The sequence below is a fragment of the Carassius auratus genome, chromosome 1, assembly GCF_003368295.1.
Source record: "Carassius auratus strain Wakin chromosome 1, ASM336829v1, whole genome shotgun sequence".
Classification (NCBI taxonomy): domain Eukaryota; kingdom Metazoa; phylum Chordata; class Actinopteri; order Cypriniformes; family Cyprinidae; genus Carassius; species Carassius auratus.
This window is the reverse complement of record NC_039243.1, coordinates 4,299,192-4,315,938: the sequence shown is the minus strand read 5'-3', so window position 1 is coordinate 4,315,938 and position 16,747 is coordinate 4,299,192. Positions and strand designations below refer to the sequence as shown.

Below are 16,747 nucleotides of genomic sequence, written 5' to 3'. Positions count from 1 at the left end.
TATAATTTTTATTTTTTTTCAACAAAATTTGCTTTTTCACACACTGTTGGTGCTGGAATAAATATTTACACAATTGTATCTTTAAAAAAATAAAATAAAATAAAAATTAAAACAAATATTTACAGTATGCAGCTTCTCAATGGAGATAGCACATCTGCAAGAGGTCTGTTAAAGATCTGGAAATCATCTGCTGTGTACAAACATCTGACATACGTCTTTAAGATGCAAGTTTTACATGCATTGTAAATCACAAACATTTTAAGGACATCTTAAACTTTTTTACTACACAACTGACCATATGCATGGAGCACTCTTCACAACTTCTGGATAAAGATAAGCAGCTCGTAATCTTCTGCTGAAGCTCATTTTATATGTGCTATACGTAGAAACCTTTCCTGCCTCATTCTCATCAGAAACTGAGGAAGAAAACAATTGCAACAACGTAAATAATGATAAAAGGAATTAGCATACAGTTTCATGTTATTAAAGAACATATCGTTTTATATTTAGAGTCTGGTAATCCCAGGAAAATACCCAGACACATATGACATATAAACACTAACATAACTGTTTAGGCCATTAAACTAATCTCTTAAACAACATCGTAATGGTATTCTCCATAATCAATCTCTTACCTTCACACTCATGAACACATTTTTAAAAATTATAAAAATTGAAAGCATAATTTATTATTTCTCAATGTTGTGCAGTAAAATTTGTATTATTAAAGATTCACATTCTAATTCATGAAGCCGACATGAAGAAATGTGCCAAAAACATGTCTCAGTATAAAGACTTTTTGAGATGAAAATGAAATGACCATTATATCCAGGAGCCGGCAGCAGAGGATCACTCACTGGCTACCGCTGCCATTTCAACACCATACATTTATTTAATGTGTTTTGATTTGAAAACAAGCAATATAATAACATAACAATAGGAAAAAGGGTCGTGTTTAAAATTAAAGAGAGTATGCTTGTCTGAAAAGATGAGTTTTTAAGTGAGTGTTGAATGAAGTGGGGCAGAGAGTTCCAGAGATGAGGGGCTGAATGACTGAAAGCTCTTAACCCCAGACGAACATGTGGGAGGATGAGCTGAATGGAAGAAGAGGACCCGAGAGAACGGATGGGTATCTACAACATTATTGATAGCTTTAAATGTAAGGAGGAGAATCTTATAAATGATGTGATATTTGAAGGGAAGCCAATGCAGTTGCTGCAGGACAGGTGTTATATGACTGATGGTAGGGGTTCTGGTGATGATACGGGCAGCAGAGTCTTGAGACAGAGCTAGCATTAGCATTAGCGGACCTATGTAGACTGGTTAGCACACTATGGTCCACCCTCCTGATGGATGATCTGGGTTAATGCGAAATGAGGACCAGAAGGAGCTGATTGAGGTGTTCGATGTTAAAACTCCGTCGAGACCCACGATGAAGATATCTCAGTCAAGGTAATCTAGCGTTTTCCAGCCCAGAGTGCAGCGTCGATTAAAACTGCTGAGGCAGTCCGATTGAAACAAAGTTTGAGAAACTCAGCAGCCGAGTACTGAAACAAGAGCGATGAGGAACTTATGAAGAGAAACGCAGCAATCCACAAGTATCGCCAGCTTGCTGATCCACACTGTGGCTCACACAGGAAAGTCAGGTAGAGACGCACAAGAGCCAAGTATAACTGGATTGAAAGCAGTAATCGGTGACAGTATATCAGCAGGACAATAAACAGTTAAAAGTGCAATGAAAGACGAAGTTAAAAAAGCCCAAATTTAAACAAACCATCGGAGAGCAGTCGCAGCGAATCGTGCCAGCGTTCACTTCCGGTTCGGGTTTTTGAAACAGATTTTAATAAATAACATGACAGTTATTAATGTATATCTCATTTATTTCCCTTTTCCTCATGAAGATGAAGTAAAATAAAGTTTGCATAGCCTATAGAAAAATGGCATATATAAAGAAATCTTTGACAATGTTATATAATATAAACAAATATAATATAAACATATAAAAACATATAAAAAACAAATGTCACTGACAGTATAACTTGCTTTAGTCATTACATTCCCTTATAATGGAGGAAGAAATGAGAGAGAATACTAGTGAGCTAGAAATCAGGATGTTTTTCAGATATAGCCTTGCTTCTACAGAATGACTTCATTAATCAACATATTTCAACTAAGCTCAACACAATACAACATTTAGGATTATAAAACAATGTTTCCTTCTAAAAAGTTAGACTTTCCATTTACACAACAAATAAAAAAAATCAGAAGAAAGAAGCAACCTAAATACTCTATTCAAAGATTGGCATGAGGACTTATATCTGTTTCTATGGCAAACCTCTGTCCATCTCCAGTAACAGATGATGCATATCACAAGTGATAAACCAGCAGAAAACATCAGATGACGGTGAACGCCTGTGAACGTCTACTGTTGAATTAAAGCTTAATCTTCATTTGTCACAGAAAGTCTTCATACATCTTGTGTTGAAGAGTTTGTACAAAATCCATCAGCAAATGACAATCGCTTTACATCTGTGACTCTGCTGTGCTGCCGTCGCTCCGTAGAGGTTTCTGTAAAAGCCAAATGATGAATGCTGAAGCCACACATGCTTTAATGTCCACACACACACACACACACGCACACACACACACACACACACACACACACACACACTAATGTACCTGACTGCTGCTGGTCTGGCTGGGACTGGTCCTATATTTGCCTTTCTTCTTGTGTGGACACATTCGGACAAACAGATTGTAATACTCTGTCCTGACCTGAAGGGGGCGACACAACAGGTAATCTAAATCATCTTTTCACTAAACAAATTAGTTTCTCGCCAACCCCAAATGCACACGCTCAGAATAGTGATCGACCGACATGGATTAAGATCCTGATGCCGATATCTTAGAAAGCAGGGTGGCCGATATATGATATTACACTATCTATAATATAATAAAAAAAAATACCAGATATTGGCCCTTGGCAATATATGGGTCACCTACTACTTTTGGACACGTAATGTATTATACATGGAATTGAATGGAATCATTTTGTGATCCATTTGCAAATTTATTTTATTTTATTTTTTTAATTTGAAGCCTGAATAAGGTCACCATACACTGCCATTATAAGGACGAGCATTCTTAACATCGCTCCTTAAGGGCAAATGAAGAGAAGAGTAAGTAAAAAATGACATATTTTTCATTTTCTGGGTGAACTGTCTCTTCAAATCACTGAAGGCCCACAGGACGTTACTGAAAGTCTTAAACGAGCCACTGTAACCACATTTTCAGTGTGAAAGTAAATTCTTCATGGATATTCTGTTGTCTTGATGTGTTGTGTTTTAAATACCGGTTTGGACAGCAGGCAGTGCATGATGAAGATCAGCGCCCCCTGGAGGCTGTTGAGGATGATGAAGAGGTACAACATGACTTCAGTCCCTTTCTCCTGGAAGAGGAAGAAGCCGAAGATCCAGGTTCCTCCAAGAATACACAACTGAGCCACAGCCGTCACCGTAAAGCTCCTACACACCAAATATAATTCATCAGAACCACTGATGCACAAACATCAAGACTGAATCTATGACTGAATCTGTTTGAGATCACGCACCTGATCTGCTTGAGACTGGAGAGGTCTGGATTGAGGCTGGAGAACTTTTTGGCAAGTTTCCAGATGGTGATGATGAAGACAAAACCATTGAGGATCACGACGATGCAGACGGGTGCAAAGAAGCTCAAGATAAAATAACGATCGAGAGAGAGCCAGCAGCTGCAACACACATTAGGATAAGACAATTAGTCACATGATCACAAACACACACCAGTTCACCCCTCTTTCCCTTTCATAATTTATTTTAAAACATGTTTTCCATTCAGACAGGGAGTTGGGAACATTTTTCCAGAGGCTTAAGTTTATATCACAGAAATGAACCCTGATTTAAATGATTTGTTTGCACATAAGGTAAGTAGTCAATACTTTTGGTACATTTTGCAAAGGAAAATATAAATATGAGTGTTCATAACTGTCAAAACTTCTAAAAGTACACTAGCATATAGAGCTTTAAGCTAAGACAAAACCCCCATTTTGATTCATGGGGTCTTTGTAACATATTATATATGTTTTGTCATGTCCATGAAGTCAATATTCTGATCATATATTTTTTCCAAGCATATTTGACCAATTTCAGAAACACACTGTCGTTTGGTGCCGTATCCCGCTGGGAAGGTAATGGCAGAGATAGAGATGATGATGATGACGAGAGGGGCTCCGTATCCCACCAGATACATGTAGAGGTGTTTTAATGTGGTGTTAAACACCAGCACAACCATCCGGTAGAGCTGAACCCCCTCCAGCAGCATCCAGCAGAACACAGACAAGAAGAAGAAGTGAAGCAGACCGGCCACAATCCCACACGCTACCTGAGAGAAACACACGTCAGGTCATGGGCAGTGGTCCAGATTCTGGGGAAATAAAGTGCATCCATCCATGCTCTGGGGGGCTCTGGGGGGTGAATAAAGACCTTCTCAAGCACTAATTACATACTGACTCATTCTGTTGTTTCAGAAGAGCAGAATTACGAGTGTTTCTATTCTGGTGTCACCATTGTCTTTGCATGGGGGACACAGAACCACAATTTCAGCATATGGTATATAGTATACTATATATATGCATATAGTACTTACAGGTTATTGTGCCTATAAGTGTCACTAAAACTAATTACATAAGTACATCATGATTACTGATGGATTTTCAATGTAAAGACACCTCAAATTCAGTCATTTTAGGCTGCAATATCAGAACAAAACACTGTTTTCACATTCAAACACACCTGATTGTGAGTGCTGGAGATCCCACAGAGGAAGACGAGGTCTGCGATGAAGAGAGAGATGCTCAGATGGAGATGAATGCTGGTTCGGGTTCCTTGGATGGAGCGGCAGAACTTGAACGTGAGGATACAGAGAGACAAACAGACCAGAGACAGAACTAAACCCACTCGAGTGATCAACACCAACTCAAACGAGTCCTGGAGGAGAGGAAGAGGAAAATCATCATCATTTCATATTAAAGATCTGAATTAAATGTTAAATCCCAGTTGTGCTGGTTCACAGATGTACCTGGAGAGGATAGAGAGCCATGAGCACAGCGAAACTACTGAGATGAGACCAGTAACACACTGTATGAGTGCTGTTAGACTCCGCCTTCTCGCAGCCCCGCCCAGACCACACCCCCTCAGCCTCATCCCAGTACACACAGGAGTAAGCCACACCCTCAGACTCCTCCCTCTCCTGAATAATGAAAGAAAGAGTTTAGGAAATGAGAAACATCTGAACACCTGCATGAAAAGTTTGGAAGCAAACACAAAAAGCAAGTGTTGATGTTCTGAACAGGAGCGGTGCAACGCCAAATATAGCAGCTCAGTTCTGTGGCTCTCTTTGGAGCAAATGAAAGCAGCATCAAGAGCATGACACATCTGTTTTAGACATTTTACAATTAATTAACTGTGAATGCTTGCTGCCTGCCCTGAACCTTTATGTGACTAACGTCAACGAGGCTGTTCATTCTGTGATATTGTGTTTGCTGGTCCCGATCTCTGCCAGTTGTACTTGAGCAATAATAAAAGCCTGCAAATGGATCTCGAGCTGTGTGATGTCCCGTTACAGAAGACTTCACTGCTCAGGCGAGTGCTGGTGATACCATTTCACTTAAATCCCCGTCTGGCATATCCTGAGAAATTTGAAGGAGATCCAACCAAGTGCAGGGGGTTCCTCCAATGTTTATTATTTGTTTATCAGCAACACACATTGCATCCAACAGATTCTGGTAAGATTTCCCTGGTTTGTTCATTAATCACGGGTAAAACATTGGAGTGGATCACGGCTCTGTGATGGGAGGATGGGTCTGTATTCTCCTCATTTAAGAGCTTTCTTCAGTGCTTCAGGGAGGTCTTTGATCATCCTAAAGAGGGCAAGAGCGCTATCTTTACTTTGGAATACCGGTATTGTCTCAAAAATGTTGGTTCTTGTCGAATTTTGATCAGTTTATTGACCTCGCCATTCAGCTGGATAATCTGATCCATTCATGAAGATCATCTGTTCGTCAATCAGCCCGACTGCTACTCTCTGCATCACCTGAACATGTCGAACCCATGGAGATCAGTACATGTCACCTATCATTGGAGGAGAGAAATCATCAGTTGTCACAGCACCTCTGTTTGTATTTTGGGCAACCTTGTCACATCTGAGTCTCCTGCCCCAATATACCACATCGAGAGCATCCATCTCCTGTGAGTGTCAATGTTACTACATTTTTCCATCTCAAAAATATATCTAAATTACGGCCTATGCTCTCAATGTCAAATGCAGAAATGTTAATCCATGCATTTATGACTTCAAGGTTAGACTATTGTAATGCTTTATTGGGTGGTTGTTCTGCTCGCTTGGTAAACAAACTACAGCTAGTCCAAAATGCAGCAGCAAGAGTTCTTACTAGAACCAGGAAGTATGACCATATTAGCCCGGTCCTGTCCACACTGCACTGGCTCCCTATCAAACATCGTATAGATTTTAAAATATTGCTTATTACTTATAAAGCCCTGAATGGTTTAGCACCTCAGTATTTGGATGAGCTCCTTTTACATTATACTCCTCTATGTCCGCTACGTTCTCAAAACTCAGGCAATTTGATAATACCTAGAATATCAAAATCAACTGCGGGCGGCAGATCCTTTTCCTATTTGGCGCCTAAACTCTGGAATAACCTACCTAACATTGTTCGGGAGGCAGACACACTCTTGCAGTTTAAATCTAGATTAAAGACCCATCTCTTTAACCTGGCATACACATAACATACTAATATGCTTTTAATATCCAAATCCGTTAAAGGATTTTTAGGCTGCATTAATTAGGTAAACTGGAACCGGAACACTTCACATAACACCGTACTTTCTACATCATTAGAAGAATGGCATCTACGCTAATATTTGTCTGTTTCTCTCTTGTTCCGAGGTCACCGTGGCCACCAGATCCAGTCTGTGTCCAGATCAGAGGGTCACTGCAGTCACCCGGATCCAGTACGTATCCAGACCAGATGGTGGATCAGCACCTAGAAAGGACCTCTACATCCCTGAAAGACAGCGGAGACCAGGACAACTAGAGCCCCAGATACAGATCCCCTGTAAAGACCTTGTCTCAGAGGAGCACCAGGACAAGACCACAGGAAACAGATGATTCTTCTGCACAATCTGACTTTGCTGCAGTCTGGAATTGAACTACTGGTTTCGTCTGGTCAGAGGAGAACTGGCCCCCCAACTGAGCCTGGTTTCTCCCAAGGTTTTTTTCTCCATTCTGTCACCGATGGAGTTTTGGTTCCTTGCCGCTGTCGCCTGTGGCTTGCTTAGTTGGGGTCACTTCATCTACAGCGATATCATTGACTTGATTGCAAATTAAAACAGACACTATTTCAACTGAACAGAGATTACATAACTGAATTCAATGATGTACTGCCTTTAACTATCATTTTGCATTATTGAGACACTGTTTTCCAAATGAATGTTGTTCAGTGCTTTGGCGCAATGTATTTTGTTTAAAGCAATATATAAATAAAGGTGATTGATTGATTGATTGACTACATTAAACCCTGATCACTGTGTTACTGTTCCTGTTATAATTATAAAGAAAGGGAGCTCAGTTTCTACATTAGCCCTGTTAGATTCTGCAGTGGCAGCTTTATGTCAAGAGTGTTTGCAGAGAAGAACATGATTGCACTAAGTAGATATGATTCTTTGTTGACAGTGGAAGCTATAGATGGAAATCCGCTGGGGTCAGGTCGGATATCATTCATCAATCAGGAACTGGGAATGCAAATTGGAGTTCTATACAGGGAAAATATTCCGTTCTACATCATTCAAAGCTCAACTGCACCCGTGATTCTTGGCCTACCCTGGTTACGCCAACATAACTCCCTTATTTCCTGGGCTTAGGAAGTCATGCCACTCTCATTGTCTTGCCACAGTTTCAAGTCTACCTGTTTGTTCTGTTAGCCTGTTGAAGGAGGAAGAAGAACTAGTCAATCTACCATCAGAGTATGCAGACCTGACTGAGGTCTTCAGCAAGAATAAGGCTACCCAATTACCTCCTCATCGCATTAATGACTGTACCATTGAACTATTGTCTGGATCTACACCCCCAAGGGCAGCATATTTCCCCAGTCTCAGCCTGAATCAGAAGCAATGAGAAATTATATTGAGGAGGAGCTGGCTAAGGGCTTCATTTGTCCCTCAAAATCACCTGCATCTGCTGGCTTCTTCTTCATTAAGAAGAAAGATGGTGGACTCCGACCATGCATCGATTAACAGGGGTTAAATGAGATGACGTAAAGTACCGTTACCCTTTCCCACTCATCCCTGCAGCTCTGGAACAGCTCCATTCAGCCAAGTATTATATGAAATATGACACTACTCTAGCCCGCTGCTGGTCCGAAAGAGGAGGGAAAAGTGAGGTCTGGTGATCAGGGTCCTCAACATCTCATCATGGAGGGAGATGAGGTCAAGGAGTTTCTAGACTCCAGGCACAGGGGACAAAATCTCCAATACCTGTTCGATTGGAAGGAGTATGATCCGGAGGAATGCTCTTGGGTCAATGCAAATGACAACCCAGGAGGAGACCCCGGTGCTGTTTGCCTCCTAACGCCAGGAGGTGTTCACGGGGAGTGGGGGGATAGGGGGTGCTCTGTCACATGGACAAACTCTCGACTCTTCTTGTATCATGAACTGTGAATGCTTGCTGCCTGACCTGACCCTTTATCTGACTAATAAAAACAAGATATTGATTCATTCTGTGATATTGTGTTTGCTGGTCCCAAACTCTGCCTGTTGTATTTGAGCAATAATAAAAGCCTGCAAATGGATCCCAAGCTGTGTGATGTCCCGTTACACTTAGCTACACTAAAATGACTGAAGCTAAAACTGATATAAAAATTTCTGGCAACACAGAAGCTGGGCATATAAGCTTAGTGTGGTCAAGCTGATTGTTGAAACCATTTCTAAACCAGCTGGAATTCAGTTTAAACACATTTACATTTTAGCATTTTATTTGTAATTGTGTAACCATTAACAGAAATAGTCTCCATGAGATCTTGTGCTGGTCATGAGCTGATCTGTCATTATCTTCACCTCCTCGTGTGTAAAGATGAGCATCACCGGCTCTGACAGCTGCTTGGTTTCTGCATTACTGACGACGGCCGTCACCACTTTAGAGTTGAGTTGATAACTGACGCCTCTCTCTTCATCATCTGGTCTCTCTCTGCTAATTGTATGGAGCAGATCACTGGATGAGTTCAGATCTTTATGACTGACCAGAGCCGCAAACGCAAAACCTAAAGGAAACCACATTTACATATCGTCAGGAAAGTGCTGATGGTTTCAGTAACATTTATGTGCACATGTTTGTTTGTACCTGGATAAGATTTCCCTATAACTGTTTCCCAGCTGGCACTGAAGAGGGCGGAGTCTGTGCTCAGAGTGACACGCCCACTGGGCGGAGTCTGACCCCGCATTACTGCAACCTCAGCAACTGTGATTCACATCATGAAGAACAACTACTTTCAGTCTTAAACACACACAGTTAAAGGGTTAGTTTACTCAATAATCAAAATTATGTCATTAATAACTCACCCTCATGTCATTCCGAACCCATGAGACCTCCGTTTATATTCAGAACAAAGTTTAAGATATTTTAGAAGACTTGACTCGAGTATGAGTCAATCTTTTGTTCGTTATCTGGCTCGGCTCTGTGTTCATCTTCAGTTCTCTCTTCACAGCAGTTCAGTCAGTCACTGTTTGAGTGCATGCATTACTCCGGGATATTGGTTTGTTTGAACTCAGAGGGAGTGTCAGCCACATTAAAAAAGTTAATAGCTTAAGTCATTTGCGGATTACTGCTTATTGGAGACGTGAACCTGTTTAAAACAATTCAGTTCGATTTGGTGAACTGGTTCAAAAAGATCCGGTTACAGCGAATGATTCGTTTGCGAACCGAATATCACAAACTGCAGTGTTTTGTACTCTCTCCCACAACAGACACGGAAAAGAAGAAAATTATTAATTAAGTCTTAGTTTTTGCTATTTTTGGACCAAAATGTATTTTCGATGCTTCAAAAAATTCTACCTGACCCTCTGATGTCACATGGACTACTTTAATGATGTTTCTCTTACCTTTCGGGATATGGACAGTAGACCGTACACACAGTTTCAATGGAGGGACTGAGAGCTCTCGGACTAAATCTAAAATATCTTAAACTGTGTTCCGATGATGAACGGAGGTCTAACTGGTTTGGAACAACATGAGGGTGAGTTATTAATGATATAATTTTGATTATTGGGTGAACTAACCCTATGAATCTGAATGTGTATGTAAATCACTGTTTATAATCTAATTGCCTTATTTTCAGTATTTCTATGCAGTACCAGAGTGAGATTGTGTCTAAACTGAAATGTGTGTGGTTTCTCACAGGTGTTGTGTGTCTCCATCCTGGTCACTGGCTCTTTCAGCTGAGGTCCGATCAGACGCATGCTGTTCTCCACCGCATCCAGAAACTGATTCAGTGTCTCGCCGTCAGCGATGGTTCCTTCAGACAGCAGCTCATCAGTGGAATTGAACACATTCTGTGAAATTAAACACTACTGTGTGAGTGCATGATCACAAACTACTATGTGAATATATATCGTGCAGTGAGTGTTTCACCTGCAGTAGCTCCTCTCCAGTCAAATGTTCTCTATGTGGATCATTCAGAGATTCACAGCTCTTCTTCAACAGTGACATCAACTGCTTCAACTAGAAGACGACACACAGAAATCAGTGCATTTGAGTCTGACCATAATAAAAATAATCATAAGCAGATATACAGATTCTACCTTATTGGGCCTGTGGTCTACAGAAAAGGGTTCGAACTGATTGCAGTCCATTTCTGCAACAAGAAAGACCGACTTAAGCAAACAAACTATACTGATTGACATTCATAAGGATTCCCATTAGATGCCACATAATGAAAAGTGCCATAGTTACTGTAACCCTGATGACATATGCACCTGTAGTCATTTGGATTATTGTAGCAGTATCAGTCAGAGTTTGTAGGGTAGACTCTACACACCGTGAGAGAGAGAAGATGGGAGAACATTTTCTGTTAATGTCATTTTAACACAGTTGCACATACAAAGACACACATTGCACGTTTATGAAGCTCATCTGAAATGGCGTCAGTTTTGGCATCAGTGCTGCATCAAACTGCTATCTTTTAACACATGACAAATGAAAGTGATAGGCCAGAAAAATAAAAGGTAAAAAAATAAAAAAAATAAAAGGTACCTTCATATTCCTTTTCTTTGCCACTTGAGGTCTCAAATGTAACGCCACCATATCCAGAATATTCATTATCGGGACACTTGTTTATATCTGACAGGAGGGAATGATGGAAGTTTGTGTGAATTGTTTTAGTACAAATTCTATAATAATAAATTAAACCAGAGAGATGAGGGTAATCCAGATAACATGGATTTTAACTTTAATGACACAAACTCCCTCTTTTAACTGACATCCAGAGCATTAAAACTACCTAACAGTCAAACTGTTAACTTTGCACTATTCAGTCAAACCATCAGATTATAATTACCAACACATTCATAATTTAAAAGGTTAAATCCACTGGCAAATCCATTGCATGATGGTATAAAGAGTCCTGGGAAGAGAGAAAAATACAGATATAAATTCCAGTGATAGTTTCTTTTTTACTATTATTTTTACATCTTCTACATAATGTTGAACTTGATTAAATGTGTATGCAATTTGCTGGCAAAAAAAAACTTGTGATGAGATAAATATTATGATTCAGATATTGTAGAAAAAATTACAAAGTTCACACACCTGCTTTTTTGATCTGAAGACTAATCGTAATAAAATTCAAAAGTTACATTGCTCACTGATTCAAATCTGCTTCTATTAATGAATTATTTGTTTTAGATTTGAATTTAAATTATATTTTAAAAACAATTTGCTCATCTGGTTGAAGGGAATATGCTAAGCTACAAAAGATGGAGAGAAGCTGAAACCTCTACTAAAGGTAAGATATTGCTAATTAAGATCGCCTGAATATTGAATGTATTTTTTGAGTGTATTAATGTAGAAACTTTTATTTTCTGTGAAGCTGCTTTGCAAAGCTGTGCTTTGTGAAAAGTGCTATACAAATAAATGTGAATTGAATTGAAATTAATTTAACTGAACTGAATTAAACCTAACGTCACCATGCAATGCATTGTGGGATTTTAGGACACAGGAGAGACAAAGTAGATGCTTTTTAGAATATTATGTTTAAGAACATGTTAAAATTGAGAATGATTGCTGTCTTATCAACTGCCATAGCCTTTCTAATACCGACAAGGAAAAGTCTCCTTCTGTCCCCTCAATGAGGCAGAAATATCTAAACTTCTCCTCTTCCAACCATCTGCAACATGTGCTCTAGACCCAGTCCCCTCACACCTCCTCCAAGCAATCTCTCCTGCACTTCTACCAGCACTAACAAATATCAACACATCGTTTCTCAAAGGCATTTTCTATGCCACATTCAAGCAGGCTCAGGAAAACCCAATGCTCAAAAACCTTCATTAAAAACTTAGACCTGCCTCTCCTTCCATTCAACACGAAAACACTTGAATCACTTGTTTTTAACAAGGTAGCAATATTTCTTTCACAGAATAACCAACTGGAAATTAACCAATATCCGATCATCTGTTCTCTGTCAGCTGTCTTTTGACACAGAGAATCATCAGATTCTTCTGTCTGCCCTCTCAACACTGGGAATCACAGGGATTCCGCTTCGCTGGTTTGAATTAGGGCTGTCAACAAATATTCTAAATTTGAATATGTATTCGAATAGTTAAAAAAAAAAACAATTTTGAAGGTGATAATTTATATTCGAATAGAAAAAAATGTGGAAAAAAACGCCCGCGGTAGTAGAGGTGTGGTTGTCTGCCTTGCGAGTGGGCGCGCTTGCGTGCCTGAAGGTTCAGGGACAGGTCACAGGAGTCACACCGTCTGACACAGCATCACTGCTGAAAGTTGACACCTCTTCATGGAAGATGCCAGCAAGTGCAGAGCCCAACTCGACCGCAGCAGAGAAAATGAGGTAAAACTGTTGACCCACGAGTCAAAGTTGTATGCAAGCTATTTAAGATACAGTTAGCATACCATACGACTACTAGCAACATGAGGTCAAATCTCAGAAATGTGCACCCAAATAAGCATTTTATAATGTGTGGAACTCCAGCTAAACAGTCACGTCTTGATACTTAACGTTACTTTGCATCGCCCGGCGCAAGATCTTTGTCTACAACACGACAAGAGGCCATAACGGATAAAATAATTTTGTTCATTTGTAAGGACATGAGACCGATCAGTGTCGCGGATGAGGCAGGCTTCAGGGAGTTATGTCAAGCAATGGATTCGAGGTTTGATTATTTATCGTTTCATGTTAAGGAAAAGTTCCATGTTTACCACAGCACAGCTCACTCGGAGCGTTCAATGTCAGTTCTATATGCTGTAAAAACTTCAATTAATATAAATAATAAGCCTGCTATATTTGGGACAACAGTCATGACCTTAAATTGCTTGCACAAAAATTTGTTTGTTCATTTAAACCATTATGCGCAGAGAACATGAGGATGAGAGAGCGTGAGGTCTGCAGTCTTGGCCATTAGTTGATTTCCTTGTTTTTGTGTATGTAATACGTTGTCATATATGTTTAAACTTAAATAGACTACCATTACAAGTAGTTATGTCTCTTTGTATTATTTTGTCCTGTTATTGACGTAATGTGTGTCATTGACAACATGTGCAACCAGATGTTCGAATAGTTCGAATATTCATGTATTTTTTAGAGGGAATATTTGAACGTCATTTTTGAGCAATTTTGACAGCCCTAGTTTGAATCCTATCTCACTGATAGGTCTTCCAGGGTGGCCTGGGGAGAGGAGGTATCCAGAACACATCCACTTGTCACTGGGGTTCCTCAGGGATAGGGTGACCATGTGAGCCATTTTCCCAGGACACATCCTTGCTAGGATTTCTATATTGCCTAAAACATCCAAAGTAGTTTGACCAATAACATGCAGGTATGTTACATAATCAACCGATCGTTGCATGTGAGAACTACAGAGAACGATCAAAGCAGTGCAAATACATGTACATGTTAGGTGTTTGTATTTCATTCAACTTGAAGCGTCGCTGCGCACCGAACATTTTATGACACCAAAGTACCAAGAGAGTGATTTGAATAGGCAACTTAAGGAGCCGTCTGCTCTGCTCTCTATATCTCTTATGAATGTCATACAATAATCAATCTGCACAGCAAAAACATCCAAAATCTGGATATTTTAGGCAATATAAAAATCCTGGCAAGGACATGTCCTGGGGAAACCCTACTCAGGGATCAGTTCTTGGACCCCTCCTCTTCTCCATATACACGACATCACTGGGTTCCATCATCATGATGACACATAGCTCCATCTTTGATTTCAAACAGATGATCCAACGGTAGCTGCGCGGATCTCAGTCTACCCTGGCGGATATCTCGGTATGGATGAAAGAATATCACTTACAGCTCAACCTGGCAAAGACTGAGCTTCTTGTCTTCCCTGCCACTCCAACTCTAGTATGATTTCTCCATGCAGCTAGGCTCTTCTACAATTACCACATCAACTTCAGTCAGAAATCTTAGTGTAAGCTTTAACGACCAGCTGACGTTCAAAGACCACACTGCAAAGACTTCTCGATCAGGCAGATTTGCATTGCACAACATCAGAAAGATCAGTTCCTTTCTAACGGAGCATGCTGCACAACTTCTTGACCAGGCTCTTTCATTTCTAGGCTGGACTACTGCAATGCTCTTCTGGATGGATTTCCATCAAGCACAATCAAACATCTACAAATGATTCAGAATGCAGTGGAACAACTGGTCTTCAGTGAACCCAAATGAGCCGATGTTACACCTCTCTTTGTAACCTTGCCCTGGCTGCTGGTTGTGGCTTGCATTACGATCAAGACATTGATGCTCATATATAGAACAGCCACAGACTCAGCATCCCTCTACTTACATTCACTATTACAAATCTACATCCCCTCCAGAAGTCTGAGATCTGCTAGTGAGTGACACCTCTTGGTAACATCACAGAGAGGCTCAAAATCACTTTCCAGAACATTCTCCTTCACCATTCCTGGCCCAATCTGGAATGATGAATCCCAGACAATTCTCAAGCTGAAAATTCAACACTTTGCTTTTTCTTTTATTAATCCTTCCCTTGTAATTTGTACTAATCTGAACAAGGTTTGAAATTTTGTATTACGAGCACTTCCTGTGTTTATTTGCCTCTTTGTGGTGAATCACATGTTTTCCTCATATCTAAGTTACAAACAGCTTAAAATGTGGTTTTAAAATGTATCTTCATATATATCACAGATATATTTGTTTCCTTTGAACTGTAAGAACTCCACTTAAGGTAGGAAAACACATCTGGAAATATTATTTGTGGCAGCTTCTTGAGATACATGAAGACTTATGATTGTAATACATTTTTCTTAAAAAAAAAAAAAAAAAAAAAAAAAACAACAGTCAACATTGTACACAGAGTTGACCAAATGTACCTATGACTGAATTCTTAAAAAGCAACATAAAGGAGATCCCAGTACTGGTCAAATACTACTCAAAACAATCTTTCAAAAGTTTGTATTCTTCTCTAGCACTGAAAAAGCATTGATGTGGGGGCTGTTAGTATAGTTTAAAACAGGAATTTTGGTTTGTATTATGAAAACCAGCTTAATTTAAAACATATGTCACTAAAGTACACCCATTACACAGTGACCTGAACTTTGACGTTTTACTAAATAGCCTGATTGTATCTTTATAGTTGCAAGTATTTAAGGGTTTCAGCGGATGGAAGAATGAACTGACGCTATTTGCATAACCTTTTCATTACATAACAGAAACAGCTTATTACTGTTGTGGATTTGTTTTGTTACCTGAGATCCATCTCTTCATTTTTCTTGTGGTTTTGTGGTTTTCATTTTTTCTTGTGGTTTTATGTAATAAGTTATGTAAGAGTGTGCAGAAATAAAGCGACTGCGACATAAAGGAGGTTTGACGAACACAGTGGAAATCAGGAAAAAGATCATAGTAGGAGGAAAAAATAAAACTTCCACAGTCATTTCCCAATCGTTAACAGTCCTTTACTACCAACTTATTTCTGGCTGCTTGTTGATGCAAAACCGAGGCTTTCCTGCTGTCTGCTGGCAGATTTTCTAACAACTGAAGTGGTCTAGTGTTATTACACAGACACAAAGTTATTTTGTAACAGTCTCTGACACATTTTAGCTATTTTCCCAGAAGTTGTCTGACTTGCTAATCCAGCTTCAGACACTTGAACAGAGTAAAACAGAGTAAAATCTACTCACCCAAAAGAAGAGCCCACTGTAGCTCCATGTTAGGAAACCGTAAACTGCTACTTTCTAAGTGAAGTATTTTTATGCTTTAAGGTTGGGGATGTATTACAGTTTTTTACAGATGCTAGGACACATTTCTCAATACTTAGGTCACTTTTGCGAAACTCTCCACACAGTGAGCACAACAGAAGTCTATGTGGGTTAAACAGAGGATCAATTATCATTTCTTTGGTACAAAATGCATTCAATGACTACATCTCTCAAA

The 16,747-nt window shown here is 39.7% G+C and overlaps 2 protein-coding genes across 4 annotated transcripts in view; both read right to left on the bottom strand.

Annotated features, from left to right (window-relative positions):
- Positions 1-16,747, bottom strand: part of LOC113039050 (zinc finger protein 501-like) — an 847,435-nt gene that overhangs the window by 781,546 nt on the left and 49,142 nt on the right. The window lies entirely within an intron of this gene.
- On the bottom strand, positions 1,882-16,606 carry LOC113038554 (CD97 antigen-like). 2 transcript variants are annotated; one of them, XM_026196104.1, is made up of 16 exons: positions 16,495-16,606; positions 11,666-11,731; positions 11,362-11,448; positions 11,085-11,138; positions 10,911-10,963; positions 10,741-10,830; positions 10,508-10,661; positions 9,454-9,570; positions 9,171-9,373; positions 5,116-5,286; positions 4,830-5,024; positions 4,196-4,419; positions 3,611-3,769; positions 3,353-3,524; positions 2,680-2,775; positions 1,882-2,568 (listed from the first exon to the last, which is right to left on the bottom strand). In XM_026196104.1, the coding sequence occupies exons 1-16, from the start codon at positions 16,520-16,522 to the stop codon at positions 2,524-2,526; spliced, it is 1,914 nt and encodes a 637-aa protein (XP_026051889.1). In that variant the 5' UTR covers positions 16,523-16,606; the 3' UTR covers positions 1,882-2,523. The 2 variants fall into 2 exon arrangements, with proteins under 2 accessions (XP_026051889.1, XP_026051979.1); XM_026196194.1 differs by lacking the exon at positions 11,666-11,731 and having other exon boundaries at positions 16,495-16,574.